This window comes from Bombina bombina, chromosome 6, assembly GCF_027579735.1.
Source record: "Bombina bombina isolate aBomBom1 chromosome 6, aBomBom1.pri, whole genome shotgun sequence".
NCBI lineage: Eukaryota > Metazoa > Chordata > Amphibia > Anura > Bombinatoridae > Bombina > Bombina bombina.
In genome coordinates this window covers 1,045,089,839-1,045,110,196 of record NC_069504.1, presented here as the reverse complement: position 1 = coordinate 1,045,110,196, position 20,358 = coordinate 1,045,089,839, and the positions used below count along the sequence as shown (strand labels likewise).

General features: G+C 40.2%; 1 protein-coding gene across 2 annotated transcripts in view; it reads right to left on the bottom strand.

Annotated features, from left to right (window-relative positions):
• FOXM1 (forkhead box M1) overlaps positions 1-20,358 on the bottom strand; it is a 112,060-nt gene that overhangs the window by 87,273 nt on the left and 4,429 nt on the right. For both annotated transcript variants that reach the window (XM_053718809.1, XM_053718810.1), the window contains exons 3-4: positions 12,677-12,840; positions 10,940-11,137 (exon numbers count right to left, since the gene is read on the bottom strand). In XM_053718809.1, the coding sequence (XP_053574784.1) occupies positions 10,940-11,137; positions 12,677-12,840 (362 nt within the window). The remainder of the gene's footprint in view (positions 1-10,939; positions 11,138-12,676; positions 12,841-20,358) is intronic.

Here is a 20,358-nt window from a genome sequence, read left to right as displayed (position 1 = left end):
CGAATAGTTTCCATCTTGAACGACGGAACTTTGAGGAATTTGTTTAAGATCTTTAGATCCAAAATTGGTCTGAAGGTTCCCTCTTTTTTGAGAACCACAAACAGATTTGAGTAAAAACAGAATTTATGCTTACCTGATAAATTACTTTCTCCAACGGTGTGTCCGGTCCACGGCGTCATCCTTACTTGTGGGATATTCTCTTCCCCAACAGGAAATGGCAAAGAGTCCCAGCAAAGCTGGTCACATGATCCCTCCTAGGCTCCGCCCACCCCAGTCATTCGACCGACGGACAGGAGGAAATATATATAGGAGAAACCATATGATACCGTGGTGACTGTAGTTAGAGAAAATAATTCCTCAGACCTGATTAAAAAACCAGGGCGGGCCGTGGACCGGACACACCGTTGGAGAAAGTAATTTATCAGGTAAGCATAAATTCTGTTTTCTCCAACATTGGTGTGTCCGGTCCACGGCGTCATCCTTACTTGTGGGAACCAATACCAAAGCTTTAGGACACGGATGAAGGGAGGGAGCAAATCAGGTCACCTAAATGGAAGGCACCACGGCTTGCAAAACCTTTCTCCCAAAAATAGCCTCCGAAGAAGCAAAAGTATCAAATTTGTAAAATTTGGCAAAAGTGTGCAGTGAAGACCAAGTCACTGCCTTACATATCTGGTCAACAGAAGCCTCGTTCTTGAAGGCCCATGTGGAAGCCACAGCCCTAGTGGAGTGAGCTGTGATTCTTTCAGGAGGCTGCCGTCCGGCAGTCTCATAAGCCAATCGGATAATGCTTTTAAGCCAAAAGGAAAGAGGTAGAAGTCGCTTTTTGACCTCTCCTTTTACCAGAATAAACAACAAACAAGGAAGATGTTTGTCTGAAATCTTTAGTAGCCTCTAAATAGAATTTTAGAGCACGGACTACGTCCAAATTGTGTAACAAACGTTCCTTCTTTGAAACTGGATTCGGACACAAAGAAGGTACAACTATCTCCTGGTTAATATTTTTGTTGGAAACAACTTTCGGAAGAAAACCAGGCTTAGTACGCAAAACCACCTTATCTGCATGGAACACCAGATAGGGCGGAGAACACTGCAGAGCAGATAACTCTGAAACTCTTCTAGCAGAAGAAATTGCAACCAAAAACAAAACTTTCCAAGATAATAACTTAATATCTACGGAATGTAAGGGTTCAAACGGAACCCCTTGAAGAACTGAAAGAACTAGATTTAGACTCCAGGGAGGAGTCAAAGGTCTGTAAACAGGCTTGATCCTAACCAGAGCCTGAACAAATGCTTGAACATCTGCCAGTCTTTTGTGAAGTAAAACAGATAAAGCAGAGATCTGTCCCTTCAGAGAACTTGCAGATAATCCTTTCTCCAAACCTTCTTGTAGAAAGGATAGAATCTTAGGAATTTTTATCTTGTTCCATGGGAATCCTTTAGATTCACACCAACAGATATATTTTTTCCATATTTTATGGTAAATTTTTCTAGTTACAGGCTTTCTAGCCTGAATCAGAGTATCTATTACAGAATCTGAAAACCCACGCTTTGATAGAATCAAGCGTTCAATCTCCAAACCGTCAGTTGGAGGGAAACCAGATTCGGATGTTCGAATGGACCCTGAACAAGAAGGTCCTGTCTCAAAAGGTAGCTTCCATGGTGGAGCCGATGACATATTCACCAGGTCTGCATACCAAGTCCTGCGTGGCCACGCAGGAGCTATCAAGATCACCGAGGCCCTCTCCTGATTGATCCTGGCTACCAGCCTGGGGATGAGAGGAAACGGTGGGAATACATAAGCTAGGTTGAAGGTCCAAGGTGCTACTAGTGCATCTACTAGGGTCGCCTTGGGATCCCTGGATCTGGACCCGTAGCAAGGAACCTTGAAGTTCTGACGAGACGCCATCAGATCCATGTCTGGAATGCCCCATAATTGAGTTATTTGGGCAAAGATTTCCTGATGGAGTTCCCACTCCCCCGGATGGAATGTCTGACGACTCAGAAAATCCGCTTCCCAATTTTCCACTCCTGGGATGTGGATCGCAGACAAGTGGCAGGAGTGATCCTCCGCCCATTGAATTATCTTGGTCACTTCTTTCATCGCCAGGGAACTCCTTGTTCCCCCCTGATGATTGATATATGCAACGGTCGTCATGTTGTCTGACTGAAACCTTATGAATTTGGCCTTTGCTAGTTGAGGCCAAGCTCTGAGAGCATTGAATATCGCTCTCAGTTCCAGAATGTTTATCGGGAGAAGAGACTCTTCCCGAGACCATAGACCCTGAGCTTTCAGGGATTCCCAGACCGCGCCCCAGCCCACTAGGCTGGCGTCGGTCGTGACAATGACCCACTCTGGTCTGCGGAAGCTCATTCCCTGTGACAGATTGTCCAGGGTCAGCCACCAACGGAGTGAATCTCTGGTCTTTTGATCTACTTGAATCGTCGGAGACAAGTCTGTATAATCCCCATTCCACTGTCTGAGCATGCACAGTTGTAATGGTCTTAGATGAATTCGTGCAAAAGGAACTATGTCCATTGTTGCAACCATCAATCCTATTACTTCCATGCACTGCGCTATGGAAGGACGAGGAACAGAATGAAGTACTTGACAAGAGCTTCGAAGTTTTGTTTTTCTGACCTCTGTCAGAAAAATCCTCATTTCTAAGGAATCTATTATTGTTCCCAAGAAGGGAACTCTTGTTGACGGGGACAGAGAACTTTTTTCTTTGTTCACCTTCCATCCGTGAGATCTGAGAAAGGCTAGGACGATGTCCGTATGAGCCTTTGCTTTTGACAGGGACGATGCTTGAATCAGGATGTCGTCCAAGTAAGGTACTACTGCAATGCCCCTTGGTCTTAGAACCGCTAGAAGAGACCCTAGTACCTTTGTGAAAATCCTTGGAGCAGTGGCTAATCCGAATGGAAGTGCCACAAACTGGTAATGCTTGTCCAGAAAAGCGAACCTTAGGAACCGATGATGTTCCTTGTGGATAGGAATATGTAGGTACGCATCCTTTAAATCCACGGTAGTCATAAATTGATTTTCCTGGATAGTAGGTAGGATCGTTCGAATAGTTTCCATTTTGAACGATGGTACCCTGAGAAATTTGTTTAGGATCTTTAGATCCAAAATTGGTCTGAATGTTCCCTCTTTTTTGGGAACTATGAACAGATTGGAATAAAAACCCATTCCTTGTTCTCTTATTGGAACTGGATGTATCACTCCCATCTTTAACAGGTCTTCTACACAATGTAAGAATGCCTGTCTCTTTATTTGGTTTGAAGATAATTGAGACCTGTGGAACCTTCCCCTTGGGGGTAGTTCCTTGAATTCCAGGAGATAACCTTGAGAAACTATTTCTAGCGCCCAAGGATCCTGAACATCTCTTGCCCAAGCCTGAGCAAAGAGAGAAAGTCTGCCCCCCACTAGATCCGGTCCCGGATCGGGGGCTATCCCTTCATGCTGTTTTGGTAGCAGTGATAGGCTTCTTGGCCTGCTTACCCTTGTTCCAGCCTTGCATTGGTTTCCAGGCTGGTTTGGGTTGTGAAGTATTACCCTCTTGCTTAGAGGATACAGAATTAGAGACTGGTCCGTTTCTGCGAAAGGGACGAAAATTAGGCTTATTTTTAGCCTTAAAAGACCTATCCTGTGGGAGGGCGTGGCCCTTTCCCCCAGTGATGTCTGAAATAATCTCTTTCAAATCAGGTCCAAATAATGTTTTACCTTTGAAAGGAATGTTAAGCAATTTTGTCTTGGAAGACACATCCGCTGACCAAGACTTTAGCCAAAGCGCTCTGCGCGCCACGATAGCAAACCCTGAATTTTTCGCCGCTAATCTAGCTAATTGCAAAGCGGCATCTAAAACAAAAGAGTTAGCCAATTTAAGTGCTTGAACTCTGTCCATAACCTCCTCAAACGAAGATTCTTTACTGAGCGATTTTTCTAGTTCCTCGAACCAGAAACACGCTGCAGTAGTGACAGGAACAATGCATGAAATTGGTTGTAGAAGGTAACCTTGCTGTACAAAAATCTTTTTAAGCAAACCCTCTAATTTCTTATCCATAGAATCTTTGAAAGCACAACTATCTTCGATAGGAATAGTAGTGCGTTTGTTTAGAGTAGAAACCGCCCCCTCGACCTTGGGGACTGTCTGCCATAAGTCCTTTCTGGGGTCGACTATAGGAAATAATTTCTTAAATATAGGGGGGGGAACAAAAGGTATGCCGGGCCTTTCCCACTCTTTATTTACTATGTCCGCCACCCGCTTGGGTATAGGAAAAGCGTCGGGGGGCACCGGAACCTCTAGGAACTTGTCCATCTTACATAATTTCTCTGGAATGACCAAATTGTCACAATCATCCAGAGTAGATAACACCTCCTTAAGCAGTGCGCGGAGATGTTCTAATTTAAATTTAAATGTCACAACATCAGGTTCAGCTTGATGAGAAATTTTTCCTGAATCTGAAATTTCTCCATCAGACAAAACCTCCCTCATGGCCCCTTGAGATTGGTGTGAGGGTATGTCAGAACAGTTATCATCAGCGTCCTCTTGCTCTTCAGTGTTTAAAACAGAGCAATCGCGCTTTCTCTGATAAGTAGGCATTTTGGATAAAAGATTTGCTATGGAGTTATCCATTACAGCCGTTAATTGTTGCATGGTAATAAGTATTGGCGCACTAGATGTACTAGGGGCCTCCTGTGTGGGCATAACTGGTGTAGACACAGTAGGGGATGATGTAGTATCATGTTTACTCCCTTCATTTGAGGAATCATCTTGGGCAATATTATCTGTGGCATTACTGTCCTTACTTTGTTTGGACACTATGGCACAATTATCACATAAATTTAAATGGGGAGACACATTGGCTTTTATACATATAGAACATAGCTTATCTGATGGTACAGACATGTTAAACAGGCTTAAACTTGTCAACAAAGCACAAAAAACGTTTTAAAATAAAACCGTTACTGTCACTTTAAATTTCAAACTGATAACACTTTATTACTGAATATGTGAAAAAGTATGAAGGAATTGTTCAAAATTCACCAAAATTTCACCACAGTGTCTTAAATCATTAAAAGTATTGCACACCAAATTTCAGAGCTTTAACCCTTAAATTAACGGAACCGGAGCCGTTTTACATTTAACCCCTATACAGTCCCAGCTATATGCTTTGCTGAGACCCAACCAAGCCCAGAGGGGAATACGATACCACAAGACGCCTTCTATAAGCTTTTTCAGTGATTCTTAGCTCCTGACACATGCATCTGCATGCCTTGCTCTCCAAAAACAACTGCGCATTAATGGCGCGAAAATGAGGCTCTGTCTATAACTAGAAAGGCCCCCATCTGAAAAAGGTGTCCAACACAGTGCCTGCCGTTTTTCTAAACGTTCCCCAAGATTATAATACCAATAATTAGTTAGAATCTGCATAATATGCCTAGTAAAGCAATCGTTTTAGCCCAGAAAAATGTCTACCAGTTTTTAAGCCCTTTTTGAAGCCCTTTATTCTTTTATGTTTAACTAAGAAAATGGCTTACCGGTCCCCATGAGGGGAAATGACAGCCTTCCAGCATTACATGGTCTTGTTAGAAATATGGCTAGTCATACCTTAAGCAGAAAAGTCTGCTAACTGTTTCCCCCAACTGAAGTTACTTCATCTCAAAAGTCCTGTGTGGAAACAGCAATCGATTTTAGTTACTGTCTTCTAAAATCATCTTCCTCTCACAAACAGAAATCTTCATCCTTTTCTGTTTCAGAGTAAATAGTACATACCAGCACTATTTTAAAATAACAAACACTTGATAGAAGAATAAAACTACATTTAAACACCAAAAAAAACTCTTAACCATCTCCGTGGAGATGTTGCCTGTGCAACGGCAAAGAGAATGACTGGGGTGGGCGGAGCCTTGGAGGGATCATGTGACCAGCTTTGCTGGGACTCTTTGCCATTTCCTGTTGGGGAAGAGAATATCCCACAAGTAAGGATGACGCCGTGGACCGGACACACCAATGTTGGAGAAAACCCTGTTCCTGTTCACTCCCATAACTAGGAGGTCTCGTACACAGTGTAAGAATGCCTCTCTCTTTATCTGGTGTGCAGATAATTGTGAAAGGTGAAATCTCCCTTTTGGGGGGGAAGCTTTGAAGTCCAGAAGATATCCCTGGGGTATAATTTCCATGCCCAGAGATCCTGAACATCTCTTGCCCACGCCTGGGCGAAGAGTGAAAGTCTGCCCCCTACTAGATCCGTTACCGGATAGGAGGCCGTTCCTTCATGCTGTCTTAGAGGCAGCAGCAGGCTTTTTTGACCTGCTTACCTTTTTTCCAGGTCTGGTTTGGTCTCCAGACCGTCTTAGATTGAGCAAAAGTTCCCTCTTGTTTATTATTAGAGGAAGTTGATGCCGCACCTGCCTTGAAGTTTTGAAAGGCACGAAAATTAGACTGTTTGGCCCTAGATTTGGACCTGTCCTGAGGAAGGGCATGACCTTTTCCTCCAGTGATATCAGCAATAATCTCCTTCAAACCAGGCCCGAATAGGGTCTGCCCCTTGAAGGGAGTGTTAAGTAGCTTAGATTTTGAAGTCACGTCAGCTGACCATGATTTAAGCCATAGCGCTCTGCGCGCCTGTATAGAAAAACCAGAATTCTTAGCCGTTAGTTTAGTCAAATGAACAATGGCATCAGAAATAAAAGAATTGGCTAGCTTAAGTGCTCTAAGTTTGCCAAGTATGTCATCCAATGGAGTCGCTACCTGTAAAGCCTCTTCCAGAGACTCAAACCAGTACGCCGCAGCAGCAGTGACAGGGGCAATGCATGCAAGGGGCTGTAGGATAAAACCTTGTTGAATAAATATTTTCTTAAGGTAACCTAATTTTTTATCCATTGGATCTAAAAAAGCACAGCTGTGCTCGACAGGGATAGTAGTACACTTTGCTAGAGTAGAAACTGCTCCCTCCACCTTAGGGACTGTCTGCCATAAGTCCCGTGTGGTGGCGTCTATTGGAAACATTTTTCTAAAAATAGGAGGGGAAGAGAACGGCACACCTGGTCTATCCCATTCCTTATTAATAATTTTTGTAAACCTTTTAGGTATTGGAAAAACATCAGTACACACCGGCACTGCAAGTATTTATCCAGTCTACACAATTTCTCTGGCACTGCAATGGAATCACAGTCATTCAGAGCAGCTAAAACCTCCATAAGCAACACGCGGAGGTGTACAAGCTTAAATTTAAATGTAGAAATATTAGAATCAGGTATCTTCCTGAGTCATTAACATCACCCACTAACTGAAGCTCTCTTTCCTCAGCTTCTGCATATTGTGAGGCAGTATCAGACATGGTTCTTAAAGCGTCAGTATGCTCTGCATTTTGTCTCACCCCAGAGCTATCTCGCTTACCTCTAAGTTCAGGTAGTCTGGCTAATACCGCTGACAGTGTATTATCCATGACTGCCGCCATGTCTTGTAAAGTAAACGCTATGGGCGCCCTAGATGTACTTGGCGCCATTTGAGCGCGAGTCCCTTAAGCGGGAGTCAAAGGGTCTGACACATGGGGAAAGTTAGTCGGGATAACTTCCCCCTCGTCAGATTCCTCTGGTGATAAAAAATTTTTTAAAAGACAGAAAATGATCTTTATTGCCTAAAATGAAATCAGTACATTTGGTACACATTCTAAGAGGGGGTTCCACCATGGCTTTTAAACATAATGAACAAGGAGTTTCTTCTATGTCAGACATGTTTATACAGACTAGCAATGAGACTAGCAAGCTTGGAAAACACTTTAAATCAAGTTAACAAGCAAATATAAAAAACGGTACTGTGCCTTTAAGAGAAACAAATTTTGTCAGAACTTGAAAAACAGTGAAAAACAGTGAAAAAATGCAGTAAATCAAACGAAATTTTTACAGTGTATGTAATAGACTAGCAGAGCATTGCACCCACTTGCAAATGGATGATTAATCCCTTAGTTCAAAAAACGGATCAAAAAAACGAAATAGACGTTTTTTTAACAGTCACAACCAACTGCCACAGCAAGCTGTAGCCCTACCTTCCCCAATAAACGACTTTGGAAAGCCTTTGGGACCTTTAGAGATGTCCTATAGCATTCAGAGGGCCTTTGAGGGAATCTGGATGTCTTAGTTTGTAATTTTAACTGCACAAAAAAACGTTAAAATAGGCCCCTCCCACTCGTAGTAACACAGTGGAAAGCCTCAGGAAACTGTTTCTAGGCAAAATTTAAGCCAGCCATGTGGAAAAAACTAGGCCCCAATAAAGTTTTATCACCAAAGTATATATAAAAACGATTAAACATGCCAGCAAACGTTTTATATTGCAATATCATTAGGGTATTATCCCTGGGAGTAAGCATGATACCAGTCGTTATTAAATCACTGTATTCAGGCTTAATTTACATTAATCCGGTATCAGCAGCATTTTCTAGTGTTTTCCATCTCTAGACAAAATTATAACTGCACATACCTGATAGCAGAATAAACTGCACGCCATTCTCTCGCTGAAGTTTTACCTCATCTGTGTAATCCCCTCAGACATATGTGAGAACAGCAATGGATCTTAGTTACAACCTGCTAAGATCATAGAAACCTCAGGCAGATTCTTCTTCTATTTACTGCCTGAGATAGAGAAAGAGAATGATTGGCTATGACAGTTAGGGGAGGAGCTATATTGCAGCTCTGCTGTGGGTTTCCTCTTGCAACTTCCTGTTGGGAATGAGAATATCCCACAAGTAATGGATGATCCGTGGACTGGATACACCTTACAAGAGAAAGACAACTTTTAAAATTGTCAGAAAAAAAATCTACTACTTGACCCCACTAATCGCATACGTCTGGAGATTGAATTTTGTACAGTACAAGCAATGTACTCAGAGGTTTCAGAAAGCTTTAAAAATATTTTTTTGGTGAAACATCCAATTAAACCTGTAATTTATATTCTCCCGAAGATTCACAAACATCCCACTAGACCACCAGGTAGGCCTATAGTGGCAGGGAAGAGGTCCATTTTTTTCAAAGATCGCTATTTTTCTTGACAAAATTTTGCAACCGCTTGTAACTAAGACAACTTCATACATCAAGGATACTAGCGATTTTGTGAATAAGATTGATAATATGGGACACATAGGTAATAAATGCATACGCTTCACTCTAGATGTGTGCAGTTTTATACATCCATTAAACATACTAGTGGTATTGAATTTGGATAGAAGGCATTGAAATCACAGTTCATACTCTATGGTGCCTCCTGGTGGAGGTACATAGATATTTTTGGAGTGTGGCTGGGTAACAACAGGACCCTCATGGCATTTGTAGATGTATCAGGTTTAAAATTTACCCTCACTACAAGTGAGATCTCTTAATTTTTTTGGATACTCGGATATATAAGGAGGGAGGTTTTTTGAAGTCTGATTTATTAGTCAAACCGACAGACAAGAACAGTTTACTTAGGTATGATAGTCACCATTCTCCAAATGTATTTAAAGCTCTACTCAAGAGTCAGTTTGTAAGGGTGAAAAGAATTGTTTCGGACATATCCCAGTGTGAAAAAAGATTAGAAGAAATGGCTGACAAATTCAAAGCAAGGGGTTATCCACATGCTTTGGTTGAACAGCAAAGGAAGGAAGTTATGTTAGACAATATTAATACAGAAACCCCAAAAAACTAATTAGCAACTAACTGACAAATTAATATTTGTTACTAAGTACAATGAACTGAGTAATCCAATTAATAAAATACATAAACACTGGCACATCTTACAGGATCTCAATCCATTTGTAGATTCATTTAAAAACGTACCTATGCCTGCTTACCGAAGGAATAAAACTTTAAAAGATTGCTTAGTTCGTGCACATATTGGTAGTGGTAAAACCAATGTACAAAAGACAATTGCTAGCAAGAAAACTGGGTGCTTCCCCTGTCTGAGTTGCAGTAACTGCAACTCTATGACTAAAGGCAGTTATTTTTATCATCCCCAGAGAGGTACAAAGTATAAAATAAACCAATACTTAACTTGTAGATCTAGTTAAATCATATATATGGTTAAGTGTCCATGTTCATTTTATTATATTGGAGAGTCCACAAGAGGGGCTTGTGAATGAACAACACAACATAAATCAAATCTAAGATGTAACAATAAAGCCCCAGTATCTTCACATTTCCTTGAAGCAGGTCACAGTATTAGTTAGCTGCGCTTTCAAATTATTGAAAAGGTAGAAATCCCTAGGAGAGGGGGTGATCAAGAAAATCTACTAAAAATTAGAGAAATGTATTGGATTCATAAGCTGTAGACTCTTACACCAAAAGGCCTTAATAAAGACTTTGATTGGTCCCTGTTTAGGCAATAAAAATATTTACAAAAGATATTTATGGCAATATGTGTTACAACATATAAACTATATCCTTTTGCTTAACCCCTTCTTATTCAATCATAGTTTTTTATATTGAGTAGTGCTCTCATTGGTTTTAATAATTGTTTGTATATATTGTTGCTACAATTTGTTTTTAAATATAACACACCGTATGGTACTCTCTCTTTAAGGTAACAAAAAGCAATATGTGACGATGCTTTTATACATTGTAACCACTAGATGTCAGTGACCATACAGGAAGTGGGTGTGTCAATACCTTGATACAGATATAAAGGTAGCCATTATATGTATGTTTGTTAGACATGACTAAGGACCTGTGAGAGGTCTGAAACGTTGTTGTTTACTTTGAGACCATGAAGCAATAAAGGTCTAATGATTTACAGATTGGGCTGGAGTAACCTTCTTTTCTACATCTATTCTAAAGTACAAATCTGTTTTGCTATGCTCACCCTCCTAGTGGTCCAATCTAACCTGACACTACTTCCCACATAGCACCAAGCTGTTTCTCCCCTACTTAGTGCCACCTGTTTAGTAACTTTATCCCTGTCACCTTCCATCCTGGCTTGGCCACACGCTTAAAGTATGGGAAATGATCCTCAATCCAAGTATAGATGTCCTTCAGCGTCATGCGCTTCTGTGGTGTGCTATTGATGGCGAACTGGATCAGAGCCATGTAAGAGTAAGGTGGGCGCTCGGAGACGGAGTGATGCCAGTGCTGTGGGGGGCTTGTGTCTGTATCTTCCTTTATCTTATATGGAGAGAATATGAAATGAAGTCAAAGCAGTGTAAAATGGACAGATACATAGCAAACATAACAGCAAACCTGTTTACGTCACAAAAGATTTATCAAGTAATGGACAATACTGAGTGAAAGACAAGCTCAGAATGATCAGTCACAGTTCAATAAAAAAAATTTAAAAAAATTACAACAACAACAACAACAACAACATAGGAATGGATAAATCTGTCTAAAGTCAAACAGGATTTTAAAACAAAAAAGTAATGGACATCTTTGACCATGTATTTTACAAATAATTCCTGTATTGTCCAGAAAGAAGGAAGGAAATATAGTGCTTGGGGACATGAAACGGAAAAGGTTTCTTTCATGATTCAGATAAAGCCTACAATTCTTAAACAACTTTCCAGCTTACTTCTGGTATCAAATTTGTTTCAGTCTCTTGGTATCCTTTGTTGAAGAAGCAGTAATGCACCACAGGGAGCTAGCTGAACACACCAGGTTAGCCAATGACAAGAAACGCATAGCTCCCAGCAGTGCATTGCTTCTCCTGAGCTAGTTATGTTTTTTAACAAAGAATATCAAGAGAACAAAGCATATTAGATGATATAAGCGAGTTGGAAAGTTTTTTTAAAATTGTATGATCTGAATCATGAAAGAGTTTCATGTCCCTTTAAAGTGAAGGTAAACTCTCACCTTTATAAAAACAGATAAGGAATGTAAGTGATATTTTAGGTGGAGTTTCATTCATCAGTTGTAATGAAGATGCGCTATAACTTACTTTTAATATAGATATAAAATTAAAATACCTGGTGCTCTGCCGCCCACTTCTAAAGTCAATTTTTTCTGTGACCTAACTGTTTGAATTGTTGTCCAATCAGCACTCTCCCAATATGGCATTTTTGCTGTAGCCAAAGCGCTGATTGGAGAACAATTCAAACCATTAGCTTGCAGATAAATTTACTTTTGAAGTGGGCGGCGGAGTGCGGGGAATTTGAATTTTTTAGCTATATTAAAAAGCAAGCTATAGCGCATCTTCATTACAACAGATGAATGAAACTCCATCTAAAATATCATTTACATTCCGGATCTGATTTTAAAAAGGGGAGAGTTTACCATCACTTTAAAGGAGTGCACTGTCCTACTTGAGCATACTATAAAGAAGAATATACGCAGATACTGATCTAAAAATCCAGTATAAACCCTTTTTTTAAGACTTACTTAGAAGCTCCCAGTTTAACACTCTTTATGAGGTTAGGCTGGGACACCCAGTGAAAAGGGCTAAGAAATAAGGAAGAGCAGACCCCCCCCCCATATGAAAAGACCCTTAAGACAAACAAGAGCAGTAAAAGTCTGTAGACCTAGGGGCTTAATAAGGAGTCTGAAAAATCAGCACGTTAGTAAAAAAAATAAATAAAAAAAAATAAAAAAAAATCAGTAGAACTATACATTGTTACAAAAACACTCCCAGATGAGCTATATAAATGGATCATCTACAAAACATTTATGCAAATTAAAATGTGTACAATGTCCCTTTAAGAAATTGTTTACCTTACAGTCCAACTCAGGGCTCACATTTTCCTTCTCCTCCGAATCCTCCTTTATTGTGCATGGCCCCAGTACATCAGAGGCCATCTTCCCCAGCCAGTGTATATTGGTTAAACTGACATCAAGCTCATTTCCCTCCCGCTGATCTGGTGCTCCAGTACCAGAAGCTAAAAATAAAACAAAAAACATGTTTTACCGGTTCCCACTAAATAAAACCAGCATGGCACAAGGCTTCTGCGCTGTTGAATCCATTGTAAATGACAAATTTATGGAAAAAAAAAAAAAAAAAAAAAACTAGCAACAGCATAGAATCACTCAATAAAGTGAATGTAAATTTTGATGATAAAGTGCCAGTTTTTTTAAAATTTGATTAAAAACAGGGGCACTTTAATTCATAAAAATCTACATTTCACTCGTGTTGTGAAAATCCTTACCTTTTAATCTTGACAGCCGCTCCAGCTTCCCCCGGTCGTCGCAAGCCTCTTCCTATGTCAGAAATGACGGATCGGTCAACCTCCAATCACGGCTTCCCCCCGAGGGAATCAGTGTCTGATTCAATGCCGTGATTGGAGGAAGCCGGATTCCTCATTTTAGACCCAGAAAGAGGCTTTGCGACGGGCAAAGGAAGCAATGCAGCGGCTGTCAAGATTAAAAAGGTAAGTATTTTCACAACACGAGTGAAATGTAAATTGATGACTTAAAAGTGCCCGTTTTTTTTTATTTAATTTTTATTAGAGGATTGTTACAATGCATCCATGTAATACATAACACTAAAACTGAATACATATGAGATAGATACATCATAGTACTTAATATTTTGAACATAAATTACATATTCCAGACAGGAGGTACAAGGACACGGTACACCATTAGTATGCCTAATTATCATTATGCCTCCTTAGTAACATACAAGAGGTCACTTTTTTTTGGCCTCCGTAAGAAAAGTCCACATTGTTGGAGGTCTACTGTAGTAAAGGAGACCACTTCTGATCTCAAATGACAAACCTCATTTTTAAAGTAATAGGATAAATTATATACATTTTGTCACAAAACCCCCCTAAAATATGCAAGAATAGGGATGAAGCATACCTCAATTGACAACCTCTGTTAGGTAATACAATAAAACTTTACGGAGCATATCGGACCTAAAGGTCGTCATTAGTACCCATAAGAGAGACACAGTAAACACAGAGATGTAGCCCTTGTTTGAGGGCCAGACAAGGTGCCCAAAGTCAACCAATAGCAGAAAGGACCGCCATATTCACAACACCAGCGTATGCGCCATTGTCAAATAGTTCAAATGTCCCTGAAGAGATAGGGCAGCCGAAAGTAAAGGGAGGGCTCCCCACTGACCAGCTCATACCATCAAGCTGGCTGTGAGCGTCCCGGTCTATGATTCCAAGTCCCTTACAGATACCTGTTTTGGAGGACCCCATCTTCCGTCTAGGAGAGCCAGCTGCATCTCTCCAAGTAGTCGACTGGGCCCATAGGAGATCAACTTGTCTTAATCGCTCATCTGGCTAGGGATCCTGTGTGCCACACATATCTGCACGCTGTCGGAGAGTCTTGGTGGGAATGCGATCAGTCAGGATATGCTTCAAAAATTCTGGGTTGCGATCATCCAGGGTCAGGAGGGAGAAATCAGCATTAGGTAGGCTCTGCATTATCGCCCCACTCTCTCTGTGAGGCATTCTGTGAGATTGGATCACTGTGAGGAAGGCAACCGCCATTTAGACTGCGCCATATGCCAAAGATGATGTGGTCAGGAATGTAAGAATTCGGTCCACTCTCTTACAAATTTGCGCTTCACGCTCTTCCATCAGGATCTTGATACCGGAGTATAGCCTCTCCATGTTAAAATAGTAGAAATAGGGTTAGAATATCCACTTTGCACCCGGTTCCCCCTCCAGGGTCCTCAAAGGTCCAATCTAAATAGTTCTGCAGTATTAGTATCAGTATTGCTCGATCCAGCTAACAGTCCCCTGTTCAGCACAACAACAAAATTAGGATGGATGGTTTGCCATCAAAAGAGTGCACGCAATGTGAGGATTTTAGGCAGAGGATCTCAATATTCTCTGCTTACCCGGTTTCCCGGGGGGGAGCTGAGATCTCTCTCCTAAGTTACAGAGCTCCCAGTATAGCGGCCATCTTAGGCCATAGCCCGGGCACGCCCCCAGTGCCCCTGTTTTTTTATCTATTTTTTTTTTTTTTTTTTTAAACCAGGCACTTTATCATCAAAATTTACATTCACTTTAAATTGTACAGAAAATAAGTAGCGTTAAAAGGAACATGAAACACTAAATTTTTCTTTCATTATTCAGATAGAGAATACAATTTTAAACAACATTCCAATTTACTTCTATTATCTAATTTGCTTTATTCTTTAGGTATACTTTGTTGAAGAAATAGCAATGCACGTGGGTGAGCCAATCACACAAGGCATCTATGTGCAGCCACCAATCAGCAGCTACTGGGTATAATCAGATATGGTTTTCAAAAAAAAAAAAAAAAGATATAAAAAAAATAAAGCAAATTAGATAATAGAAGTAAATGTTCTATCATACTAAATTGTTTTCTTTTGTCATGTCCCTTTAAGGAACATTTCATAAAGGGAAAAATTATAACATCTAACAGGAAAAAAAAAAGCTTAAAGTGAATGTAAATTTTGAGGATAAAGTGCCCGGTTTTTAAAAATTTGATTCATAACAGGAGCATTTTAATTCACGGCGTTGAATCAGGCACCGATTCCCCCCGGGGGGGGGCGTGATTGGATGATGACTGATCCGTCAAGATTAACCCCTTAATGACCGAGGACGTGCAGGGTACGTCCTCAAAAAAAAGGCAGTTAACGCCTGAGGACGTACCCTGCACGTCCTCGGTGTGGAAAGCAGCTGGAAGCGATCCTGCTCGCTTCCAGCTGCTTTCCGGTTATTGCAGTGATGCCTCGATATGGAGGCATCCTGCAATAACCATACATGGCCATCCGATGCAGAGAGAGCCACTCTGTGGCCCTCTCTGCACCGGACATCGATGGCCGGTATCGTTGGTGGGTGGGAGCCGAATTGGGAGGCGGGTGGGCGGCCATCGGTGTTGCGCGTGACGTCACGGGGGGCGGGATCGGGACCGTCGGGGGCGCGCACGGGCGCGCGCGCGCGTGCACGGGGGGTGGCGGGCGGGCGCGTGCACGGGGCGGGAGCGGGTGGGAACCGCTACACTACAGAAAAGTAAAAAAGTAAAAGTAAAAAAAAAATGAAATAAACTTTTACTTTTACCATCTAAGGGATCTGGAAGGGGTGGGGGGTTGGTCTTGGGGGGGGGGGGGAAAGCTACACTACAGAAAAGGGACATATTTTATTTTAAAAAAAGCATTTTTTTTCTCTAAACTGGGTACTGGCAGACAGCTGCCAGTACCCAAGATGGCGCACATTAAGTCAGAGGGGGAGGGTTAGAGAGCTGTTTAGTGGGGGATCAGTGAGGTTGGGGGCTAAGGGGGATCCCTACACAGAAGCATATGTAAATATGCTAACAAAAAATTCACAAAAAAGCCCAAATATACCTTTTATTTTAGTACTGGCAGAGTTTCTGCCAGTACTTAAGATGGCGGGGACATTTGTGGGGTAGGGGAGGGAAGAGAGATGTTTGGGAGGGATCAGGGGGTCTGATGTTTCAGGTGGGAGGCTGATCTTTACACTAAAGCTAAAATTAACCCTGCAAGCTCCCTACAAGCTACCTAATTAACCCCTTCACTGCTAGCCATAATACACGTGTGATGCGCAGCGCCATTTAGCAGCATTCTAATTACCAAAAAGCAACTCCAAAGTCATATATGTCTGCTATTTCTGAACAAAGGGGATCCCAGAGAAGCATTTACAACCATTTGTGCCATAATTGCACAAGCTGTTTGTAAATTATTTCAGTGAGAAACCTAAAATTGTGAAAAATTTTACGTTTTTTTTAATTTGATCGCATTTGGCGGTGAAATGGTGGCATGAAATATACCAAAATGGGCCTAGATCAATACTTGGGGTTGTCTACTACACTACACTAAAGCTAAAATTACCCCAAAAAGCTCCTTACATGCTCCCTAATTAACCCCTTCACTGCTGGGCATAATACACGTGTGGTGCGCAGTGGCATTTAGCGGCCTTCTAATTACCAAAAAGCAATGCCAAAGCCATATATGTCTGCTATTTCTGAACAAAGGGGATCCCAGAGAAGAATTTACAACCATTTATGCCATAATTGCACAAGCAGTATGTAAATAATTTCAGTGAGAAACTGAAAGTTTGTGAAAAAATTTGTGAAAAAGTGAACAATTTTTTGTATTTGATCGCATTTGGCGGTGAAATGGTGGCATGAAATATACCAAAATGGGCCTAGATCAATAATTTGGGATGTCTTCTAAAAAAAAATATATACATGTCAATGGATATTCAGGGATTCCTGAAAGATATTAGTGTTCTAATGTAACTAGCGTTAATTTTGAAAAAAAATGGTTTGAAAATAGCAAAGTGCTATTTGTATTTATGGCCCTATAAGTTACAAAAAAAGCAAAGAACATGTAAACATTGGGTATTTCTAAACTCAGGACAAAATTTAGAAACAATTTAGCATGGGTGTTTTTTGGTGGTTGTAGATATGTAACAGATTTTGGGGTTCAAAGTTAGAAAAAGTGTGTTTTTTTCCAATTTTCCTCATATTTTATAATTTTTTTTATAGTAAATGATAAGATATGATGAAAATAATGGTATTTTTAGAAAGTCCATTTAATGGCGAGAAAAACGGTATATAATATGTGTGGGTACAGTAAATGAGTAAGAGGAAAATTTCAGCTAAACACAAACACCGCAGAAATGTAAAAATAGCCTTGGTCCCAAACGGACAGAAAATGGAAAAGTGCTCTGGTCATTAAGGGGTTAAAAAGGTAAGTATTTTCACAACACAAGTGAAACACAACACAAGTGAAATGTAAATGTAAATTTTTATGAATTAAAGTGCCCCTGTTTTTAATTGAATTTTTAAAAACTGGGCACTTACATTCACTTTAATGTAGAATGCAGATATTAAAAAGGAATATTCACTAACATATTCAAAATGTGGATATGGAGCTCAAATGTTTGTGCACATGAGTGGTGAATATTCTGGACACACAATATAAAAAAAAAAAAAAAACGTAGTGACTAACGGGAAATCCAATCCATTATGAATGCTTCTGCCAGACTCATCCACCTAAGTCGCCGATCTACATCAGCTGCTCTACTCTGCCAGTCTCTACACTGGATACCCATACACTCCAGAATACAATTTAAAGTTTAACTCCCAACTATATTTCCTCTCTCATCGTGAAATATTCTGCATCCCGTCCTCTTCGATCAACCTCTGACCTACGTCTCTCCACTCCTGTTATCTCTACATCCCACTCCCGTCTCCAAGACTTCTCACGTGCTGCTCCAGTCCCCTTGAACTCTCTACCCTGCTCCATAAGAATGTCTCCAACCTTGTATAGCTTCAGACACTCCTTGCTTACCATCGCTCCTCCATCTCTAATCCTAACCAAACTAATACATGAACTGCCTGACACACTGCTGCAACCGATGTGACAACCGATGTGACAAGCTACCCCCAACCTTATATGTCTCTGCATCCTAAACCTGTAGACTGTAAGCTCTCCGGAGCAGGGCCCTCTTCCTCCTGTGCTAGATTTGTTTAGTTTTGTTATGTTTTGTATTTTATCACAAATCATTGTCACTGTATACCCCTATCACTGTACCCAGCGCTATGGAATTTGGCGACGCTATACAAATAAATAATAATAATAATATTAGTATTTAAATATCTCAAGTGTTAAAATGACATGCCTAGAGCTGCAACAACTAATCGTCATAATCGATTATGAAAATAGTTGTCAACGAATCTCATAATCGATTAGTTGGTTTGCAATTAGTTGGTCTGTGCACAACACCAGCTGCTTCACTCCAATGAACTCCTGCATATGGTATTGTGTTTTATGGTTATGTCCTTAGCCTAAAGGACGTCTACAGACGTCTACTTTTCACTTTTTCCGGACAGTAGAAGTTTACAACTACCCCTGGCTTATGTGCAACCCAGATTTAATAGTCATCATTTTGTTTGTTTATATTAAATCTGGCGATTTGGAACTATGCTTTGCATGATATAGTGCTGAGCTTGTTGTTTACACCTTGCCCCTAGATTGATGGGAGTTATTTAAATTGATGTGCACTATTATCTGTTTGCACAATTATTAGCGTATTGCTTGCTATTGCCGATTATATGTACCGTATAAATAAATGTGTAAGGCTTTGTCCTGTTATTGATATACAGTCCTTAGCGCTTTTGATTTTGTTTTTTTATATTTGTATTTTGTAATAAATTGTGATAATATGTACCAGATTCAACCTTTATAAGTATATATTCGTTATTTTTAGAGCGGACTAGATATTTCTCTTAACCTTATAGCTGGTTATTTATCATTGTATATAGATATTCAAGATATTTTTATGCTAGAATGAAGTCAATGGTTACTTTATTGAGAGGCCCCTTGCCAAGGTAGAAAACACTTAGCATTGGTGAAAAGCTAACAAAGATAAATATCCCACTTTGGTGAAATTGGCAAAACCCTACTTATGCCTCTCAATCACCATCTGAGTGCCTCTTCTCTGCTGCAGGAAATATAGCAGCAAACAGAGAACCAGCCTTAGCCAGAAGCATGTGGACATGTTGAGATTTTTGCATTTCAATGCAAAGTTTCTGAAAGAGTGAATAACAGAATGTTATTAACAGTGATAGTCTAACTCTTTCAAGTTCTACCTCTTTTCAAAGTTTGTGGTTTTGTTTTGTTTAATTATAAAACTGTGCTCTGCTGCTTAAAAATTGAAGAAACAGTTGTGTTAATGTAAAGTTTTAGTCTGAAGTTTATATTTGTAACACTAATTATGTGGATTTTATTTAAAACATAGAAAACTATTAGTAATTCTCTTTTTATCCGATTAGTCGATTAATCTATTATGAAAATAAACGTTAGTTGCAGCCCTACGTGACATGCCCTTGCAGATTAGACCATGCCATTTTAACACAAAAGCCCCTTTAAGGGACAGTGTAGTAAAAAATGAAAATACAATATTTTAATTTAGAATGATGCATATAAACGTGTGCCATTGACACTTATTAAAAATCGTGTGGCTAAAGTAGTTAAAAATACTAATTCAATGTTCTATTTAAGCAGTGCTGATATCACTTTGCAGTATGGTCGTAATTCCCAGTCCATGAACTTAACAGTACGAGCTCTGCACATTATGCTTGTAGGGTTAATCACAGCAGTAAGTGTAATCTACAGCCCCTAATTTATCACTTAGTTAACCCGAGCGACTACTGACGACCTAAGGGGCAGAGAATCGGCACATTTCTCTTGTTTATGGTTCCTAAAGTTCCCTATGTAATCAGTCACGGACAAGGGGTTGTAGCAAAAGAGCAAGCTGTGAGGGGAGTGGGAATTATGTCCATACTGCAGGCTGATATTACCATGACTAAAACAGGGAAGTTTATTCTTATTTTAACTACTTTGGCTGCACAATTTTTAATAAGTGTCAATGGCAGAATTTTATTTAAACAATTTATTAAAATCTGGTATTTTTATCTACATTGCTCCTTTAATTATGCATAGTAAA